We start from the raw sequence: 23,522 nt of genomic DNA, 5'->3' as shown, positions 1-23,522 counted from the left end.
AGGTGGGAGGAAGAACAGGTTAGGGAGGCGGGGATGAGCTGGACTGGTTTTGGGATGCGGTAGGGGGAGGGGAGATTTTGAAACTTGTGAAATCCACATTGATACCATTGGGCTGCAGGGTTCCCAAGCGGAATATGAGTTGCTGTTCCTGCAACCTTCGGGTGGCATTGTTGTGGCACTGCAGGAGGCCCAGGATGAACATGTCATCTGAGGAATGGGAGGGGGAGTTGAAATGGTTCGCGACTGGGAGGTGCAGTTGTTTAGTGCAAACCGAGCGTAGGTGTTTTGCAAAGCAGTCCCCCAGCCTCTCCCAATGTAGAGGAGGCCACAACGGGAACAGCGGATAAAAGTTTTTTCAGAGATAGTAGGAACTGCAGATGCTGGAGAATCCGAGACAACAAGGTGCAGAGCTGGATGAAAGGAGCAGATGCTGCTTGGCCTGCTGTGTTCATCCAGCTCTGCACCTTGTTGTCTCGGATAAAAGTTTTTGTTAGCTTTGCTGCTTAACACTTTTTAAAATGTTTTTTTTTTATTAATTACTCACTAAAATGATCAATTTACTGTTTTGGAATTTTTTTTCTCTGAAATTTATGTAAACTGCTGCGGCATTCTTGCCTTTATGAAACTTACTCACTGGCTCCCCCAAGTGAGAGAAAAATTGTCATGTGGCATCCCACTCCAACCACCATAGGAAGAGATTGGACAACCTTTACCTATTACCAGTGTATGTTATTATGTAGGACTGGGGTACACAGTAAGTTATTGTTAAGTACTAGCCTTGGGGCTCAGTGGTACCACTCTCACCTCTGCATTAGAAGGTTGTGGGTTCAAGTCACGCTCCAGAACACACAATCTTGAGGAACTGTTGCATCATGCCCTTTGGACAAAGTGTTAACGCTGGGGTCCTGCATACCATCATAACTGACCAGGAAAGATTTCATAAATGTCTAAAAGACTAAGCAGCAATTATGCCTCAACTATCTTAAAAATGATCTGGTTGTTGACCAATTGTGGGACTTTGCTGTGAGCAAACTGACTGGAGTATTGCCCTATATTAGTATACTGACTACACTTCAACTTAGTGAAAGACGCTCTCGGATCTGCCTGAAACCTGTTAGTTCCCACAAGCGCTATCCAGAACCAAGCCTGAGACATAGGTGTTGAGGCACAGACTAAAGCCTGGGGAGCAGCTACAAAGACTTAGACTGTGGCCCAATACCCTTCTTCCATTTTCCATTGGGAAGAATAACGTAAAATCCCTTGGGCTATATGGACCAGACAATGTCTGATATTAACTGCATATTACAAATATAACCTGCAAGTTCTGATAAACCTGAAACATTAGTGGTCTCTCAACATGCTTTTACATCTGTAACTGTACTGAGGTACCTTCAAGGACCACAATTCTGTCAAAGCAATTGAACCGTACAGTGGTTTCATGTAATGTCAATTAATGTATTCATATACTTTATTTATAGGATTTGTACATTTCTAAACAAATGTGACTAAACTCCAAAAACTATTTCATTGGCTGTAAAATGCTTTGTGATATATTGAAGTCATGAAAAGTTCTATTTAAATGCAAAATGTTTGTTTTGCTAGTTGAGATTCTAATTTCAGTCACATCATTTGGGGGTCAGTAGTAGGTGAGGCTGCTTGGGCACACAATATGCCAGAGCCCAGCCCACAAGGATGTAGAGTTAATTAGAGATAGCAAGAACTGCAGCTGCAGGAGTCAGAGATAACAGTGTGGAGCTGGAGGATCACTGCAGGCCAAGCATCAGAGAAGCAGGAAAGTTGACGTTTTGGGTTGGGATCCTCCTTCATTTCTGAAGAAGGGTCCCGACTCGAAACATCAAATTTCTACACTGTGTTGCCTGTAGCGTTAATTTTCCTCTTTGAAGTGACTGGGCTCCTTAATAGTCCAGAGGAGCACCTTCTATAAGATCAGTTAGCTTCTTGGGAACCTGCTGAAGAGACCGCAAAAAGGACATCAAAACAGAAAAAGAAGAAAATTAAAGAAAACCTAAAACTGTGTTATTGGACAATTTGTTATTTCAGCATTTCACTGGAATGTTTCAATCAACGCAAATTTGCTTTTAACCTAACATATTTAGGAAACAGCATATATTCAAATCCTGCATTAACAAAAGAAATGATGACAGTAAGATACAAGATCCTGTGTTCGTCATATCTTCAAAACAAATCAAAAATACAATTAAAACTTGCTGCATGTTCCTCACCCCAAAATGCCATTCATCTTAACCAAGCGTACTTCCAATTTGCAATTCATAAATTCACTGACCTCAATCCTTGTGTACATCAGAAAAATAGACTATATTTATGTTCTTTATCTTTCCTAAGGCATGAGATAAACATTTATTAACACATCTTGGGACTTGGGGAAAAAGCAATAAAAAAAGAAAGAACTGATAACACTAGGCACACTGCATTCTGTGGCAACTGTATGACTGCTCACGTACTGTGTACCATTAACTACAAGAGTCTTTCCACATTTTGTACATTTATTTTATTTATGATTGCAGCAAATATTCAGGCACCTGATATACCATACTGAAATATTCTGGTGTGTCTCAGTTAATGCAGCAAACCCCACAACTGCAATAGAATTATTAAGTTTCTTATTTTGGAACAGACTAAAGGTGAAATTTTCACAAAGCTGGAATTTAAAGATATTCAATGATCTTAATCAGATCAGCATGAACTCCTGACTACCTTTACCATGATGTCAAGTACCCTGCCCCTCAATCCCCTTTCTCGAAATCTAGGCAGCGAACTGCACATAATTTCAGCATGAATAGTAATGGGATTATCATCAGACCATGTGTTTTAGTCATATTTTCTATTGACTACTGGTTGGCTTTGAAGTATCCCAAATCATTAAAATATTTTAAAATTATCCCTTCCCTCCCACAAAATGTGATGAGCATTATATAAATATTTCACAAGGACCACTGTTTTAACTCTCAGCAGAAAAGTTTAATTCTTCAGATATAAAAATGCAACCACAAATTCAGAAGCCTCAAGTGGAGACAAAAATGATGGAAAAGCACTGCAGATTCCTCAGTGCTTGAAAAGTGAACAAAAGATTAATGTTTCAGGTAAAAACCTTAAATACAACAGACAACTCTGAAACAACTGAATCATTCATTCTATTTTGAATCCTGAGGAATGGGCTGCTTTTCCAACATTTTCTGTGTTTCACAGCTTCATTATCCAATTTCAAGTGGCAATCTGCCTCCTTGGAATGGCTTGGTAATCTACACATCTATTAGCTGCATTTAAAACCAGAGTTAGAGTGGTTTTAAGTCAGGACTTTGACTTTTAGGACAGTTGGCAATCTCCAGAACTGATCCAAACCTGTCTGTTTCTTTTGGGTTTAAAAATCCCCTATAGTAATGGTTGGCAAACTTAGAAGTGAACCAGGGAGTTTCAGCTATAAAGCTTACTGATGAAATTCTGGAGGATGAGAATAATTGGTGAGATCTAGAGAACTTCTCTTGAAGCTTCAAATAACCCTATTGTGCAATGAATCAATGGTTAGTGTGATTGGAAACAAGCAGCGGGAAATACGCTTGTAAAGGATAGCTGGGAGGATTTCACTAACTAAATCCAACATAGGTTTAGCTGCAGACAGCTGAATTTAGGTTATTTGGCTTTAGACAGATGGGCATGCTCATAATGAAACAAACAGGGCACTTGTCCAGCAAACTGAAACTAATAATGTGTGTTGCTTAAGTGTTTGGATCAGAGATTCTTAAGCGAGAGTGTGGATACTCTGCCAACCTCCACAAAACTAAACAGGTGTAAATTTCTACCCTGAGTAAATGGGAGACACAGGCATATTCATTTTGGGATAAATAAGGTAGGCATTAATTTACAGAAAAGAAATTCAGCAAGAGTAGAACATGTGGTTTATTTCTCCAAATCTTGCACCAGCACAACTCCACATGTATACATGCAACACATGTTAGCTATATATAGTAAAGTGCATCGATAGAAGTAGTTCACCTCAAGATTCGAGGGAAACTAGTGGCCAGGTTGTGCAACCAAAATTACCAGGCCAACAGAGGTAAACGTGCCTATGAAAATACAGTCCATCCAATGGAGACTCACAGTAGTAGGCAAGCATAACATTGCATCACGAAGAGCGTGGATGTTCGACTGAATCCTGTGGGATTGTGTTATCATTAAATTCACATAACACTAATCCACAGGTGGCACAAACATAAATGACACTATACCACATTTACAATCTTAGTAGACACAAATCAAGTACACAATGATACAACGAACCTAGGCTTGAACACAACTTATGCAGGTTGGTAGCCTCTCTCTCTGTTGGACACTTAGGTTCTAAATGATCAGTTCAGACTGTCTCAGTCAACACAAACCCACAGTACTGAACTGTGAAAATTTCAGAACAGTAGTTGACTCCTTAGCATTTGATGGGACAACCCTATTTGGAGTTAATTGGGAGAGACCATACCACAACTATTTACGTAATACATGAAGGATGGATGGGGGAAAGAAATGAAGGAAAGCAACTGGTAGCTTCCTTCTTTTCTTCTTGGGTGGGGCTCATGTGCATTATTCTAGCATTGTGAAGCTTATACTTAATCCTGTGCTGCACAATGCTGCACCTGAGTCCAAAAGTGCTTCAGACACTGTGCAGAAAAAGGAGACAAAATCTTCAAGTTTTGTTCATCAATCTACCACTTTGATAAACACAAGAAGAATGAAATATAGTTCCACAGATTTAATCTCAAAGTACATTGATAAAAGAATTAAAAATAATGACCCGAAGTTAAATACCTTTAGATTCAAGTAAGAGTTTTTTTTTATTGTATTGATCCATGAGATTAAAAATAAATGTAAACCTGTTAATAGTGAAATCCAGCAAAGATAACTTCTCATTCACTCCCATTATATGGATATCCAATGGATCAAATAATTTCCCATTCATTCCCATTATATGGGACTGTGAGATATACCTTATTTATTATGCAGATTTTGCATTCCAAAAATAATAATAATCACAGCATAACTTTCCAATGTCAGTCTATCTCTAATATGCGCTGTATGGCCAAGCCATTGTCTCATTTTCCCTGATGACAACACAGCAGATTGTGTTTGTAACTTTCCTTTTAACCCTATCCATTTCCTTTTTTTCTGAAAAACAATTCCTTTTAAGTGAATATATCTTAAGTGAAATTTGATTTTGATTCCACTGCAAAGTACATTAAAACCCCTGAAATACACAAGTGAGTCAATAAGCAATCTGTGAAAAATCACAAACTGATCCTGAAACTTTGCCCAGGCGGAACATATTTTTATAAAAACATGCTCAATGGAGATACAGCTCCAGTCACCTATACATGGAAACCTGTTCCCAAGTGTTCCTTTGGAAAATTGTGGGAACGCTACCAATATCCCCCCACCCACGCTCCCCTGCCCCCCGAAAATATGAACTTTGATTACCAGATGTAGTGGTCTAGAAAACGTTCACAGTGTCTCAACTGGACTAGCTCTCGCAGAAGAGATGGCTTCAACTGGAATATTTTACAGCCCAAGGCAATTGACAGAAAAAATCATCTCACTGACTGTAGCGTAGCTAAAGAAAAATCAGGTAACCAGCAACGGTCAATCCCACTACCCGGTGAGGTGGATAGGAAGTTGAGACTGACCTATTCTATCAAAAAAAACATCAGAAGCAACAGATAAATAAATAAATCTTGGACTCTTTTCTCCATCCAACCATTAACACGGCATTGCGTGCATTTTCAGCAAATAAAGCTTATATTTTCCTTAGTGTGTCCACTTATTCCTTTTTGATGAATGAAAGTTGGACAGCACATCTGATGATCCAAGAGGTCTTGTTCCGTTAATTCCACTCCTTCTAAGATTGGCCACTCCAGAAATAAAATAAAAGAGGATCAAGAGGAGTCAGCGGCCTGGAGAAAAGATGAAATCTAGAGCCTGCCGCTCGGTAGCAGCAACGTTAGGGTGCCACAAATCAATCATGAATACAACCCGTGGACCTTCTTCACTTGGACCTGCAATCACAAAACAAAAATTAGTAATTGCTGGTCGGAGGAAAATACTCTGTGCTTTGTACAACATTCTTCCTGATTACACTATCAAGAATACCACTTAAATGAGATAGTGAGTAAAGGTCAAAGGGCACTCAAGTAGGCAACAAGGAAAGGTTAGGCTCAACTATGATGCATTGCAGGGTCAAACAGCCAAGGCACATTCAGTATCTGGGTGTGCTAGGATCAGATCAAAACTATGAAGTTGAAGCATGCTATTCAGCACAGTAAAATGTACTATAGCGCTTCACCATAGTTTTATCACAGAAAATTTGACAATAAACCATAGATGGAAATACTACAACAAATGAACAAAAGCTTGATGAAAGAAGTAGTTCTTAAAGGTGGGATGGTAGAGAGAGGCAAAGGTTTATGGGCAGGAATTTGAGAACTTAGGGCCTACTGAAGTGAAACCACGACCTTCACAATGGAGCAAGAAATTAAGATCCAGAATTGTAGGGACAAAGAATTCTTAGGTAGGTTGGAGAAAACAAAAACCATGAGCAGCAGTGGGCCATTTGGCCCCTCAAGTCTGCTCCGCTGTTCAATATGATAACAGCTGATCCTCTATCTCAATGCTATAATTCCGCTTTCTCTCTTTTACCCCTTGATGTCTTTAAAAGGAAGAAATCTAGAACCAGAGGGGATTTCAGTGAATGGGAGCAGAAAGGCAAGACAAGCATTTGAACACTACAATGAAAATTTAAGGATGTGAATTTTAAAAAAGACACTTTGGCAGTTAACAGTTATACTTGCCTCCATGGAATGCTGTGTGTAAGAAGGAATCATCAAACAGCAAACAGCGCCCTTCTGCCCAGCATTGTGGCTCTCCCCCTACAACCAGTTCACAACTGCTGGGAACCTTCAAACCTGCAACAGCAGAAGGCCACAGTGACAATAAACACTGGTACTATAGACTGCACAAAGCAAAATAGGATCAAGCATGAAAAGGCATCATTCTGACCGGTTGAGATCAATAACTGGACTCGAATATGGAAAAGGCTTCTTGGATTTAGTCTAGCAAAATAAGTTTCTTGTGAAATGGAGAACAACGTGGTTAAAATATAATTTGCTAATCAAACAGCTTAACAAATGGAATATTGTAAAAATGCCCATGTTACCATTGGCACCAATAAAGATATTACTAAAACAAAAACAGAGAATGGTGGAAAAACTCAAAAGGTCTAGCAGTTCTGTGAAGAGAGAAACAGTTAATGTTTCAAGTATTGTATGGCTTCTTTAGAGGAGTCAGATTATTCTGATATTACTATTCTGTGGGGTTTATGCTATTCACCAAAGTTCAGCATTACAGTTCATTCCTTCAAGTGGACCACGTAATGGTGTTTTGCCACCCAGTTCGCTGAATATTGTCATTTTGCACTTGAACCTTAACATCCCGCATATATATTTTTTGATGCAAGTTACACTGCATTTCAGCCTTTGGGCTGCAAATGTGTTTCCTGAACAAAGTACCATCATTATTATAAAATAGAATTTGTGTACAGGCTCTTGTAATCTCATACGTGCTATCACGTGGATTCTCCTGTTTTTAATTCTGTTTGATTGTAAGCTGGTTATTTTACAGAAAGTATACATACTGACATATTTCAAAAATCTCACAAAATGTGTGGATTGCACCCACTCCTCATTCCAAGAAAGCAACATAAACAAGTTTTGAGGGGCTAAATGACCTATTCGTACTCTAAAATGGGAACTTTACAAAATTTTGAGACAGAAACGGACTTCCAGTTCAGCCAGACCCAAACTAATTGGCAATTCCTTCTGCTGAGAAGCAATGATTGTCCAAACAAGCTTTGGACAATTGCACGTCTAAGTTTGTAATGGGAAGATTGCAGCATAATATTCTAGAAGGCTGGCTTCAAACTAATCCAGGTTTTCCGGATAGCTGTTGCTGACGGGAGATATGCAGTGACACATGCATCTCATTTTAAGTGGTGAAATGTGAAGTACAGAAGAAATTACCAAAAATAACATGCCAGTTTTTATTTTTTATAAATCATCCAACTGACTTAAACTTAAGCATTCTCTTATTCTGGACAGTAATGACATGTTAAGGGCATAGAGGAGATTTACCAAATGGTACCAGAAATAAGGGGTATTCAGTTATGTGGAGTGATCAAAGAAGCTGGGATTATTTTCCTTAGAACTGACAAGGAGGGGAGATTTAATGGGAAGCTGTCAAAATCACCAAGTTCTAATAGATAGAGAGAAATTGTTTCCATGGCACTGGCAATGCAGCTGTCACTTATCCAGCCTCTGAAACAGCCTAGCAAGCTAGTGAGCTGCATCAAATCACCACAGAATAGTTGAAGAATAAAACTAGACAGAAGTCCCAGCATGGAGTTCAGAGCTGGAAATGAAAAAGACGCATCCTGTTCAATTGACCCTGCAAAGTTCGCCTGAATAAAATTTAGGGACTTGTGCCAGAATTGGGTCAGCTGCTCTACAGGTAAACTAAGCAACAGCTTGACATTATTAATAAAGGTAAAATTTGGTGAGTATGACTATGTCCCAGGCTCCTCCATTACCCTTGCTTGATATATCCTGTTGCATAAAGGTCTTCTAAGGATACGAAGGGATATTGATCAAGTGGGTCAATGGGCTGAAAAATGGTAGATGGAGTTAAGTTTAGATAAATTGATGCATTGCATTTTGGTACAACAGACAGGGACAGGACTTATACAATTAATGGTAGGGCCTTGGGTAGTGTCACAGAACAGAGGGACCTAGGGGTTCAGGTACATAATTCTTTGAAGTTTACATCACATATACACAGGGTGGTTAGAAAAGAATTTAGCACACTCGCTTTCAATGCTAAGTCCTTTGAGTATAGTCATGTTGAGGTTGTACTGGATGTTGGTGAGGCCTCTTCTGGAGTGCTGCATCCAGTTCTAATTGCCCAGTTATAGGAAAAATATTATTAAGCTACAGAGGGTTACCAGGATGTTGCCAGGTATGGAAGATTGAGTTATAAAGAAAGGCTGGATAGGCTGGGACTTATTTCACTGGAGCTCAGGAGGCTGAAAGGTGACCATATAGAGATTTGTAAGGTCATGAGGGGTATAGATAGGGTTAATGGTAGGTGTCTTTTCTCTAGGATGGAATTTCAAAACGAGGGGGCATATTTTTTAAGGTGAGAAGAGAGAGGTTTAAAAAAAGACATGGGGGAATTTTTTTTTTTAAAAAAAAGAGGGTGGTTTGCGTGTGGAATTAACTTGCTGAGGAAGTGGTGTATGTGGGCACAGTTACAATGTTTAAAAGACACTTAGACAAGCACATGAATAAGAAAGGTTTGGAGGGTCTCAGCCAGGAGCAGCAAGGTGGGACTAGTTTAGTGTGGGATTATGTTTAACATGGACTGGTTAGATTGAAGGGTTTGTTTCCATGCTGTATGACTCTATAACAGCTAGATGAAAGATGGATCAGTTGGGTTGGGGAGTGTCTAGGGGCTTCGATACATTGAGGGCAGCAAAGGACTGATGTATGCGATCACCACCATCTGCAAGCTCCTCTCCAAGTCACACGACTTGGAATGACAGTGGCATATCTTTGCTGTTGCTAGAACACTTCCAAACAGCACTGTGGGTATACTTGCACTACACAGACAAAAGGAGTTCAAGAAACTAGCTCACCATCATCCACTGAAGCACAATTACAGATCCCAAGAATGAATCTTAAAGAGGAGGATCAATGACCAGAGGACTCAGTTTAAAATATTTGGAAAAAGTTCCAATGGGGAGCCAAGGAGTTGTTATGATCTCAAAACACACTGCGTGAAAAGATAGCGAAAGCAGATTGGGTTGCATCTTTTAAAAGGAATTGAATATGTACTTAAAGAGAGAATTTTGCAGAGTTATTGGGAAATATCAAGGGAGTGGATCTAACTGCACAGTTCTTTCAGAGAGTCAATACTGACACAATAGGCAAAAGCACATCCTGTTGTACTCTGTGAAATTAACATTCAAATTATTTTGCAGTAGCACTGGGGTGAAGACTGGTGTTAAACTGTTGGCTCCCAGGGTATTTATTTACAGAACATTATGATTTTCAGCACTTCTATTATAAACATCACACAAATCAAGAATGTTAACTGTGATACTTAGCACCTACATCTAAAACAAACAGCAGAGCCAAGTAAAATGCACCAGGCAGATTTAGACCCATTTTGTTGTATTAGCTCCTGAAAACCATTTAATTAAACATATAGTTAAATATATGCATATCGTGGAACTTGCTTTTCTTCGGTGGGGTGGAGGGAGTGGAAGTTCCACTGGGTACTCTAAATCTCCTACTGTAACTTTGCAGTAACTTGAACTGTGGAAAGTGGCACTTTTTGCCATTTACACAATTTCTTCAAACATTCCATCACGTTCCAGATGGAGAATGTCCGCAGAGAGTGCAGGCGAGCACCATTCCTAGAGTATCGTGATTTGACATTGTCCAATATGATGCTGGAGCAGACATTGAGATTGTGCTTAAAGCATCTTATTCAGTGGATGTAAGCCATTTTAGTTTGCATTTAAAGTCATGTTATAATTTGTCTGCAATACTTGGTATGAAAAATGTACATAAAGTAAGATGGGTATTGTACCCCTCAGCACTGATATGTTTTACTTTAAATATCACAATTTATACAATTAGCTAAACGTTACTCAATGTTAAGGGAAATTAAGTTCTTTTGCAGCTGGTTTAACCTGTTTTTCAGATACTTCAGCCATTAATTTTCAGAAGACACAAACAGAGGTCACTATCTGCCACCCTCTTGGTGCTGCCTTATCTGCCCACTGTAATGTGGTAGTTTGGAGAGTTACAGGGAAGTTGGATGAGGGAGAGGAGGTGCTCCATTCTTCTTCCACCTATTTCAGTCTCCTGGGGTTGACTCTTGCTTTGTTGCAGGGAAATAAGTTAATCAGTGAGTACTGGTAAATTATTCTAACAATAATAAATAACTTTCAAAAAGTTAAGGAATGGCATGTTGATCTAGAGAAAGTACAGAGGAGATTTATAAGAATGTTGACAGGGCTTGAAAATTGCAGGTTATCAGGAAAGATTGGTGAGGCTAGGGTTGTATTCCTTACAACACAGGAGGCTACCGACGTTTTAATTGAGGTTTGGAAAATAATAAGGGGCTTGGATAGAATGGATGGGGAAGACTCATTTCCTTTAGCAAAGAAGTCAATTATGAGAGGGCACAGATTTAAGATGATTCATAGAAGATTTAGAGGAGAAAAGAAGGAAAACTTTGTTCACCCAGTGGGTGGTTGGCACATGGAATTCCCTGTCCAGTTTCCTGATTGAAGTAAAAACGTTCAACTCCTTTAAAGAGAACCTCAAAATACACTTGAAGTGCTATAAACTGCAGGCTATTGACCAGATGCTAGAATGTGCAATTAGAATGGGCAGGTAGGCTATTCAGCCAGCACAGACATGATGGGCTGAATGGCCAGTCCCTATGCTGTAACATTTCTATTGTTCTATGTAGGGAGAGCGTGGCTGTAAGGAGGATGGGAAGAGGGGCTGAAAATGTAGGAAAGTGTGATAAATGGGGAGAGAAGTTTTAAACCTTGCAACAGTGGAATACACGGCTATCTAGGAACTAGGAAAACAAGAAATCATAGATACTGAGTTAATTGCAAACGTATTTTTCTTAAGGCTCCAGCTAATCAGGAGCTACTGTATGGGGAAAAATGTAGTAAATGAAATTGTAATGAACAATGTTAATTGGATAATTATAACTAAACAGTTTTATTTCATAGAGATTTACATTTGTGTTATCACAACATCTCTCAGACTGTGAATTTGAGAAGCAGTGACTGCATTAGAGACAAACATGCAGCCATTTAATTATGATCTCACTAGTCTGTGGAAAGCATGTTTAGGATGGAAGTTTGTGTAACAAAGCTATTGTTTGAAAAATAAGACTTGTTGCTAACTTATGTTTTTGTCTCATAACAATTTGGGTCACAAAACATTCATATGCAAATACAGTAAGGCAGCTAATGGCAAGCTATCCATTGTAACATAAAAATTAGGAGGAGTAGGTCATTCAGCCCTTTGAGCTTGCTTCGTTAGCCTGTCTCCACTTTTCTCCTATATCTTTTGATCTCTTTAGCCTGAAGTGCTAGATCAAGTCCTTCTTGAAATTGTGCAATGCTTTGGCTCGACTGCTTTCAGTGGTAGAGATTTCCAGAGGCTCACTACTCGCTGAGTGACGAAATTTCTCCTGATCTCAGTCCTAATGGTTCACCCCATATCCCTACACTATAACCCCTGCTTCTGGACTTCCTGTCATCGTGAACATCCTTCCTGCATCTACCTTGTCAAATTCTGTAAGAATTTTATAGGTTTCGAGATCTTCCCTCATTATTCAGAACTCCAGTGAACATAATCCTGATCGATTCAACCTCTTTTCATACACCAGTCCTGCCACCCCAGAAATCAGGCTGGGAAACTTTGCTGTATTCCCTTTATAGCAAGAACATCCTTCCTCAGATAAGGAAGCTAAATCTGCACACAATATTCCACGTGTGTTCTCACAAAGGCTCAGTATAATTGCAAACACAAACTGAAATTGCTGGAAAAGCTCAGCAGGTCTGGCAACATCTTTGGAGAGAAATTAAGAGTTAATGTTCTGGGTTGAGTAACCTTTCCTCAGAACTCTGAGTGTATCATACTGTATAAGTGCAACAAGACATCCTTGCTCCTGTACTTGAATCCTCTCACTATACCATTTGCCTTTTTAACTGTTTGCTACACCTGCACGCTTACCTTCAGTGATTGGTGTACAAGGACATTTAGGTCTCGTTGTACAATCCCCTCTCTCAATTCATAGAGAGAGAGAGAGAGAGAGATAATAATCTGCTTTCTTGTTCTAGCTCCCAAAGTGAGTAAATTTTCATTTGTCCACATTATACTGCATCTGCCATGCAATTGCCTACTCACTCAGCTTGTCGAAATCACACTGAAGCATGTCTGCATCTTCCTCACAGCTCATCCTCCAACACAGCTTTGTGTCATCTTCAAAATTTGGAGGTATTATATTTCACTCCCTCATCTACATCATTGATATATACGATGAAAAGCTGGAGTCCTAGCACTGACCCTTGCAATAGCTACTAGTCGCTGTCTATCATTCAGAAAACAACCTGTTTATTTCTAAGACAACAAGGTGCAGGGCTGGATGAACACAGCAGGCCAAGTAGCATCATAGGAGCAGAGACGCTGACGTTTCGGGCCTAGACCCTTCATCAGAAAAGGGGGAGGGGAAGGGGGCTCTGAAATAAATAGGGAGAGAGTGGGAGGCGGATAGAAGATGGATAGAGGAGAGGATAGGTGGAGAGGAAACAAACAGGTCGAAGAGGCGGGGATGGGGCCAGTAAAGGTGAGTGTAGGTGGGGAGTTAGGGAGGGGATAGGTCAGTCCAGGGAGGACGGACAGGTCAAGGGGGCGGGATGAGGTTAGTTGGTAGGAGATGGAGGTGCGGCTTGAGGTGGGAGGAGGGGATAGGTGGGAGGAAGAACAGGTTAGGGAGGCAGGGACGAGCTGGACTGGTTTTGGGATGCGGTAGGGGGAGGGGAGATTTTGAAACTTGTGAAATCCACATTGATACCATTAGGCTGCAGGGTTCCCAAGCGGAATATGAGTTGCTGTTCCTGCAACCTTTGGGTGGCATCGTTGTGACACTTCAGGAGGCCCAGGATGGACATGTCGTCTGAGGAATGGGAGGGGGAGTTGAAATGGTTCGCGACTGGGAGGTGCAGTTGTTTATTGCAAACCGGGCGTAGGTGTTCTGCAAAGTGGTCCCCGAGCCTCCGCTTGGTTTCCCCGATGTAGAGGAAGCCACAATGGGTACAGCGGATGCAGTATACCACATTGGCAGATGTGCAGGTGAACATCTGCTTGATGTGGAAAGTCTTCTTGGGGCCTGGGATGGGGGTGAGGGAGGAGGTATGGGGGCAGGTGTAGCACTTCCTGCGGTTGCAGGGAAAAGTGAGAGACAAAGATATCCAAGTATGTGCAGTTGGTCTCCACAGCAGAAGCCTGTTCTCTGCAGTAAACAAAAACCTCAGTTTAAACTTGGGACAAAAAAAAAGCAGGCAGCTTACCGCTAACTTGAATTGATAAATCAGAAACAATTTCCAAATGAATCAGTCACTTTTTACTTCTTACAAACCAAGGAAATTTTCCAGAGAAAGACAACTGAACATCAACTGCTTGTCTAGCCAAAGAAGGATATCTCAACGTCAGAATTGGGAAGTAAAGACCACTGAACTGATTTTCCAGTTTTTCCTACTTCTGCCAATAATCTACAATTCCTTTTTGGTTATCTGAATTTTTGTGTACACAAGAGGGATGAGTGTTTTACTTAGTAGTGTTATGTGCCAATGTTTTATACCTGTTTACCTGTGGCTAAAGTCTAATTCCTTCCAGTAAATAAGTAATGCTTTAGTCAACCTGGATGTGAAAGTCAGGTAAATTGGGGTGTTGCACATTGTTTAAAAAGAGCTTTAACACTTGGTACGACACTGGGAATATCAGGGCATGATTTACAGTGCTCTATCTATAACTCACTTAGTGGGGAGGCGGTGGGGTAGTGGTAATCCAGAATGCAAGGCTATTGTGCTGGGAGGCTGGGTTCAAATCTCAACATGGCAGATGGTGAAATTTTAATTTCAACTAAAACTAGCCCTAATGGTGATTGCGTAACCTTTCCAGGTTTTTACAGAAACCCATCTGGTTCACTAAAATCCTTCAGGAAAGGAAATCTGCCACCTGCAGACCTGCCTATATGCGAATAGACCCATAGACGAAGGGGGAAAAAAAAAAAAAAAAATCAACCTACCGACACATCATCTAGGTTCACACTAAGAATGCATTCTTGGGAGACTTAAGAACATAGAACATAGAACAGTACAGCACCCTACAGGCCCTTCGGCCCATGATGTTGTGTCGACCTATTATCCTACGAAGATCAATCTACCCTCCATTTTACTATCCTCCATGTGCCTATCCAAGAGTCGCTTAAAAGTGTCTAAAGTATCTGACTCCACTACCACTGCCGGCAGTGCATTCCACACGCCCACCACTCTCTGTGTAAGGACACCTACCTCTGACATCTCCCCTATACTTTCCTCCAATCACCCTAAAATTATGCCCCCTCGTAATAGTCATTTCTGCCCTGGGCTAAAGTCTCTGACCATCCACTCTATCTATGCCTCTCATCATCTTGTAAACCTCTATCAAGTCACCTCTCATCCTTCTTCGTTGCAATGAAAAAAGCCCCAGCTCCCTCAACCTTTCCTCATAAGACCTGCCCTCCAGTCCAGGCAGCATCCTGGTAAATCTCCTCTGCACCCTCTCTAACGCTTCCACATCTTTCCTATAATGAGGTGACCAGAACTGAACACAATATTCCAAGTGTGGTCTAAACAGAGTTTTATAGAGCTGCAGCATAACCTCACAGCTCTTAAACTCAATTTCCCTGCCAATGAAAGCCAAAACACCATACGACTTCTTTACAACCGTGTCAACTTGGGTAGCAACTTTGAGGGATTTATGGACGTGGACCCCAAGATCCCTCTGTTCCTCCACACTGCCGAGAACCTGCCATTAATCCTGTATTCAAATTCGACCTTCCAAAATGAATCACTTCACACTTTTCTGAGTTGAATTTCATCCGCTACTTCTTTGCCCAGCTCTGCATCCTGTCAATGTCCCGGTGTAACCTACAACAGCCCTCAATGCTGTCCGCAACTCCACCAACCTTCGTGTCATCGGCAAACTTACTAACCCACCCTTCCACTTCCTCATCCGAGTCATTTATAAAGATCACAAAGAGCAGAGGTCCCAGAACAGATCCCTGCAGAACACCACTGGTCACCCAGATCCAGGCTAAATACTTTCCATCTACTACCACCTTCTGTCTTCTATTGGACAGCCAGTTTTGTATCCAGATAGCCAAATTTCCATGAATCCCGTGCCTCCTTACTTTCTGAATGAGTCCGCCATGTGGAACCTTATCGAATGCCTTGCTAAAATCCATATACACCACATCCACTGCTCTGCCTTCATCAATGTGTTTTGTCATGTCCTCAAAGAATTCAATAAGGCTTGTGAGGAATGTCCTGCCCCTCACAAAGCCATGCTGACTATTTCTAATCAAACTGTGCTTTTCCAAATAATCATAAATACTATCTCTCAGAATCCTCTCCAATGATTTGCCCACCACAGAAGAAAGACTGACCGGTCTGTAATTTCCAGGATTATCCCTATTCCCTTTCTTGAACAAGGGAATGACATTTTCCACTCCCCAATCTTCTGGTACTACTCCAGTGGACAGTGAGGACACAAAGATCATTGTCAAAGGTGCAGCAATCTCTTCCCTCCCGTCCCGTAGTAACCTTGGGTATATCCCGTCTGGCCCAGGGGACTTATCTATCCTCATGTTTTTCAAAATTTCTAGCACATCCTCCTTCATAACATCAACCTGTTCGAGCATACCTGCTTGTTTCATGCTGTTGTCACAAATGTCAAGATCCCTCTCACTGGTGAATACTGAAGCAATGTATTCATTAAGGACCTCCCCTACCTCCTCTGACTCTGCGCACAAGTTCCCTCCACTATCCCTGATTGGCCCTACCCTCACTCTGGCCATCCTCTTGTTCCTCACATAAGTACAGAAAGCCTTGGGGTTTTCCTTGATCCTACCCACCAAGGTTTTCTCATACCCACTTCTAGCTCTCCTAAATCCATTCTTCAGTTCCTTCCTGGCTACCTTGTAGACCTCTAGAGCCTTGTCCGATCCTTGCTTCCTCAACCTTAAGTAAGCTTCCTTCTTCCTCTTGACTAGGTGTTCCACATGTCTTGTCATCCAAGGTTCCTTCACCTTACCATCCTTTCCTTGCCTCAGTGACTGTAGCAACTGCTCCCTAAACAACCTCCACATTTCTGTCGTGCATTTCCCTGAGAACATCTGATCCCAATTGGTGCTCCTTGTAATTCCCCCTCCCCCAATTAAATACTTTCCCATATCGTCTGCTCCTATCTCTCTCCATGACTATAGTAAAGGTCAGGGAGTTGTGATCAGTATCACCGAAATGCTCTCCCACCTCTCTGACACCTGACCTGGTTCGTTTCCAAGCACCAAATCCAATATGGCCTCCCTCTAGTTGGCCTTTATACATACGGAGTCAGAAATCCTTCCTGGACACACCCGACAAAATCTGCTCCATCCAAACTATTTGCACTTAGGAAGTTCCAGTCTATATTAGGGAAGTTGAAGTCGCCCATGACAACAACCCAATTACTTCTGCACCTTTCCAAAATCTGTCTCCCAATCTGTTCCTCAGTGTCTCTGTTGCTACTGGGGGTCTACAGAAAACTCCCAATAAAGTGACTGCTCCTGTCAATCACAAATTACCATAAATAGTGAGCAACATTATGAAACATGTAAAGAAAATTGGCAATAAAAAAATGCCAGCTTAAAAGAAAAGGGACAGTGTTGTGCTCTGCAGATCTTCTGCTGAAACAATAAAACTGAAACTCAATCTGCAAATCTGACTGCACGTGGAATTGTAACAATTCACGGTCTTGGAAGTATAGTTGATTGGGAGATGGACAAAGATCCTGGATAATATGCATGCACTCTAGTTAATAAGGTGTGGCCAGTGGTATGTCCTAAGAATCTGAGTTGGGTCTACAGCTTTTCACTTTATCAATTACTTGGGTGCAGGAACAGAGCCATCTATGTTTGCTGTGGACACTAAGTCAATACTAAGTCAGGGATGAGAGCAGAATGCTGCAAAGGGACTTTGATGAACTTAAGCAAAACAGTGGCAGATGGAGCTCACTATTTCAAGGATGGAGCTCATCCATTCTGAACCCAATAAAGATAGATTAAAGTATTTTCTAAGTTGCAAAAACCTAGGTTTTACGTATAAGCTGAAAGATTTAGTGATCCAGGTATCAAAACCAGTAAATGCTAGTGAACTGGTATGAAACAATTAAAAAAAAAAAATTGACAATTATCACAAAAACGCTGGAATAGAAAGGGTATGAATTATATTACAGCTCTTTAAAAGCTCTGGTTAGACCCCAACTGCAGTACAGCATTCAGTTCTGTGCATACACCTCAAGATGGATGGATATCTTGAATTTGAGGGAGATGCAGTGTGGATTCACCAAAACTACGAGGTCAAAAAGAATTAAGTTATGATAATAAGTTGAATACAAACAGGCTTGTATTCCGTGGAGTACAGAAGATTAAAAGGTGATCTAACTTGCGTGGTTAACATAATTACAGAATTTGATGGGGTCAACATTTCCTCGGATGGGACATACCGTATGTGGTGCTAAAATTAGAGCTGCACCATTCAGGATATCAGAAAGCACTTCTCCACAAAACATACAGAAACTCCAATCCCCAAAGCAGTGAGAATTTCAAAACTAAGACTGATATATTTTTGGAAGACAAGGATATTCAGGGGTCTGAAGTTAAGGGGAATAGACAAAGATACAGATCAGGTATGGAACTAATAATTGAATCGCACAGCCTTGCTCATATGTAAAACACACAGGCTGCACTGTTGGATTAGAAAACACAAAAGGTTCAAGCACACACATAATTGTGGGTGGTCTGAAGTATGTACTGGAAAGTGAAATTGTCTGTCATAGATAATTCAATGTTGCACTCAGAGCTTGTGAAATATGCAAATTAAATCGTTCATATTCCAATGCTGGAAAGTATTCTGCAAATTACAACTGAACAGCTATTCACCAGCATATGAAATATGTCTCGCATCGGGCAAACTCAACAGATCAGCAAACCTATTTATCATTTCCGTGGGAACCAATATTGTGAATTTATCCTTATGACCTATTAGACTGCCAAGATGTTGAACTTGAGCCAATAAATGAAGACCGATGCATTTTTACTGCAGAATGAGAACTGGAAATCATAAGATGACAGTGGCAAGAATTGAAGTTCAAGAGACTGAGGGTGGGGCCAATGACACACAAAAAGAAAGAAAGGTGGGGAGGGAAGATGAATGAAAACCAAAGCAAAGCCAAGGAAACAAACAAAGCAAGGATAGGATAGATAGAGAGAAACTATATCCACTGTTTACAATAACTAGGACCAAGGGACTTGGTACAAAAATTTCAGGAATAACATTAGGAAATGGGAGAGATAATGTAAGGAAAGGTGGAAGCAAGACAGTAAAAATGAGCCAAAGATGGTTTTGCAAAAGGAGACAGGGACGAGGGTAGCAGAGAAAAAGAGCTGAGAGAGACCAATAGATGTACAAAATAGGATGAGTAGAGAGGAAACGACATACCAGCTATGGTATGTAGGGTGAGTGGGGTGTTGGAGGCAGAGGGGGACACATACACACAGGGGCTGACTTTGTTCAAATAGACAGCCAGTCAGGGAAGGGAAGGTTAAGTGCACTAGTCTTCCAGAGTCTCTTAACAGGAGAGAAGTCCCAGCGTTTCAGTCCCCTTACATACAGGGAACATGAGCTGTCAACCCTGAAAAATGCCTTCTCTCCAAAGGCCGGCAGTTCTCCATGTAGGAAGTAGGAAATGAGACCTTGCTGCAGGATCATCACGCGAGCAGAATTTTCACCAGGACCAATGCAGGGAGGCTGTCATGCCTCATGGATATGTTGGGACCCCTAACACTGAAAAGAAAGTAACTTTTTTTTTTAAAAAAGAGAATATATTTTCCCCTCCATGTCAAGTGCTTACTTGTGCGACTGGAACTGCCTTTCAGTGCTTCACCTAGGTGACCATTTTTCATGCATGAGGCTTGACAGTGAGTGCAAGCAGGAATTTCAATTGTATCATGACCAAAGTCAATTCTGTCCACATTGGACATTTAAATATGACCTTTCCAGTGCGAATCTTGGCCAACATTTTTTTTTATTAGTTCATGGATGTAGGTGTTGCTGGCTGTGCCAGAATTTATTATCCCTCCCTAATTGCCCTTGAGAAGGCGGAGATAAATTGCGGTAGATAGTCCTCAGTTCATTTGCTGCTAAGGAGGGAGTTCCAGGATTTTGACCCAGCAACATTAAAGGAATCACAATATATTTCCAAGTCAGGATGTTAAGTGGCTTGGAGGGGAACTTGCAGGTAATGGTGTTCCCATGTATCTGCTGCGTCTTCCCTTATAGATGGAATTGGTTGTCAGTTTAGAAGGTTCAGTGTAAGAAGCCTTCTTGGTGAATTTCTGAAGTACCTCTTATAGATGGTACATACTGCTGAGTATCTGTGATGGAAGGAGTGAATGATTGTGGATATGGTGCCAATCAAGTGGGCTGCTTTGTCTTAGATGGTGTCAAGCTTCTTGAATGTTGTTGGATGAGTGCAGCTCCAGTTCAAAGTAGAGTATTCCATGACATTCCTGATTTATGCTTTGTAAATAGTTGACAGGCTTTGGGAATCAGAAGGCAAGTTACTCACTGCAAGTTTCCCAGCCTCTGACCTGCCCTTGTCAGCACAGTGCTTATATGACTAGTCCAGCTCAGTTTTTGGCCAATGGTGACCCCTAAGATGTTGATAGCAGGGGATTCAATGTTAGTAATGTCACTGAATGCTACAGGATGATGGTTAGATTATCTCTTGCTGAAGTCAGATATTGCCTGACATTGTCCAGGTTTGGGCTGACAAGCAGCAAAAAAAACATAGGTACCACATTGTCCAGGTTTTGCTGCATTTGCACGTGAACTACTTTAGTATCCGAGGACTTGTGAATGGCATTGAACAATGTGCAGTCATCAGCGAACATCCTCATTTCTGACCATATGACAAAGATATAATTCCATGAGCATGAAATACACCAGGCTATTGCTTGACTAGTCTGTGCGGCAACTCTTCCGATTGTGGCACTAGCCCACAGATGTTAGCAGAGACTAGAGTGGTCAACAAAGCTGTGTTTACAGTTGTCACATCTAGTGCCTTAGTTGATACCAGATGGTTTCATTCTAGCAGTTGATACAACTGTATGGCTCACTGGGCCATTTCAGAGGGAAGTTAAGAGTCAGCCACATTGCTGTGGGTCTGGAGACACATGCAAGCCAGACCTAGTACAGACAGTAATTTGCTTCCCTAAAAGGGCATTTGTGAACTAGATGGGTTTTTATGACATTTTAAAATAGTTTAATGTCATCCTTAGACTTTTAATTCCAGACTTATTGAAGGTCATGGTGTGTGCCATGGTGAGATTTGAATCTGGGTGCCCAGAACATTACACTGGTCTCTGTATTATTAGCCCAGCATTAATACTACTAGGCTATCATCTGCCATCCTCCAATCAAACACAAACACTTCCCTGGTCTGTTTGCTACAACAGTATACTATAAAATGCATTTATTGTGGAAGTGATTAAGTAGTGATCAAAACACCCACAGAATATATTCTAAAATATCATGACATTAACCTGGACCTAATGTTGCTATGGTAAATCTGTTCCCATGGTTTCATGGGGACATTGCACTCAGTGATATACTCAATCACTCTCAGATATGATTTCCTGTTGAATACATCCACTGACAATCACTGGTAATCACTTCTAAAGTATCACTCAATATATAATGATAATTACATCATACTCATTTACTCAAGTATGGTGTCAGATGGATAATCCTGACTGACATCTAAAGGAAGAACTAAAGAAAGAACATAGATTTACAAGCAAGCATTTCTGTAAACACCTAGAATATGGAGAGAATGCTTCACAAAGCCTTAATAAAGTTATATTTCAGTACTCCACTTTTTTTTTCTCCAAAGAAAGACAGACTTGAAACAAGACAACTTTCCCAACCACAGGGTGTTCCCAAAGCACTTCCATTTTAGATGTGTAGTCATTGTTGAAATGTGACAGCCAACTTCTGCACAGTAAGCTCCCATTATCGAAGATGTGAAGATGACCAGAAAGTTGTTTCAACATATTGTTGATTTCATGGGATGAAGGCAAGGCCAGCATTTGTTGACCGTTGCTGACTTCCCTTGAACTGAGCGATGTTAAAACTCAAGCACACTTATGGATCTGGGACCAAATAGAAGCCAGACAAAGACATGATTTCACCAGATACGTTTTTACAATAATTAATAATATTTATCGTGGTCACCATTATCCAGACTAGCTTTATATTCCAGATTTTATTAAATGATTTTTATTATTAAATTATCATTAAATGAATTTTAATGCCCACCAGCTGTCTTAGTGGGATTAGAACTCATATCCCCATTGCATTAGGTTGGGCTTTTGGATGACTAATACAGTGACATTACTACATTGTTGATTGAGGGATAAATATTGTCCAGGAAACTGGGGGAGAAAACACCAGTTCTTCTTTGAAACAGTGCCATTGGATCAATTAGCTAAGTCTGAGAAGGCTGGTAAGCTTAAATATCATCTCTGATAGTGCAGCAGTCTCTCAGTACTGTTGGAACGGAGAGCCTAGATTTAGGAATTGTTTTGGGCCCATAAAATTTTGATGCAGAGGAGCATAGGGTACCAAATAAGTCATGGCCAAAACAAGAGAGTAAAAAGGAGTTTTGTTAGCCAACAATCCCACTCAACTAATGCCGAACTAAAAAGTAACTGGTCATCTGAGTCATTGTAAAAGCTTTCATGCAAAATTATCATAGTCTTTTCAATCAAGAACAGTTATTTTTATGTAGCGCCTTTCACAATAAAATGTCAGTGGAGTACCATAAAAAATGTATGACACTGCCACATAGGAGTCCATAAAAATACGGGGAGTATGTCAAGGCACTACAAAATTTATATATTTTCATTGTAACCTTGATTTCATTTAAATTTGTTCCAAATTTCTGACAAGTTTTTTTTTCTGTTTTTTGTTTATTCATTCATGGGATGAGGCATCGCTGGCTAGGCCAGCATTTATTACTCATCCCAGAGGGCAGTTAAGAGTCAACCGCATAGCTGTGGATCTGGAGTCACATGTAGGCCAGACCAGATGGCAGTTTCCTTCCCTAAAGAACATTAGTGAACCACATGGTTTTTCCAACAATCAAGAATGGATTCATGGCCGTCATTGGACTCTTAATTCCAGATTTTTATTGAATTCAAATTTCACCATCTGCCATGGCAGAATTCGAACCTGGGTCCCAAGAAAATTCTCTGGGTCTCTGGATTCAAATTCTAGTGATAATACCACTAGACCATTGCCTCCCCCAAGGTAGTCATGAAGTGAGAAATACCATTATGTGGTTCTAGCAGAAAAATCAGCAAAAATATTGGTAAAAGTTTGGTAAACGATGGACACTTACTGATAAAAGACAACAAGATGCAGGGCTGGATGAACACAGCAGGCCAAGCAGCATCATAGGAGCAGAAAGGCTGACGTTTCGGGCCTAGAC

General features: G+C 40.7%; 1 protein-coding gene across 2 annotated transcripts in view; it reads right to left on the bottom strand.

Annotated features, from left to right (window-relative positions):
- Positions 1-2,548: 2,548 nt before the first annotated feature.
- LOC109923676 (aspartate beta-hydroxylase domain-containing protein 2-like) overlaps positions 2,549-23,522 on the bottom strand; it is a 34,022-nt gene continuing 13,048 nt past the window's right edge. For both annotated transcript variants that reach the window (XM_048611676.1, XM_048611677.1), the window contains exons 3-4: positions 6,870-6,983; positions 2,549-6,077 (exon numbers count right to left, since the gene is read on the bottom strand). In XM_048611676.1, the coding sequence (XP_048467633.1) occupies positions 5,968-6,077; positions 6,870-6,983 (224 nt within the window). In that variant the 3' untranslated portion in view covers positions 2,549-5,967. The remainder of the gene's footprint in view (positions 6,078-6,869; positions 6,984-23,522) is intronic.

Source organism: Rhincodon typus, chromosome 24 (assembly GCF_021869965.1).
Source record: "Rhincodon typus isolate 14 chromosome 24, sRhiTyp1.1, whole genome shotgun sequence".
In the NCBI taxonomy this organism is placed as follows: domain Eukaryota; kingdom Metazoa; phylum Chordata; class Chondrichthyes; order Orectolobiformes; family Rhincodontidae; genus Rhincodon; species Rhincodon typus.
Note: the sequence above shows the minus strand (reverse complement) of the source record. Positions and strands in the feature narration are given on the sequence as shown.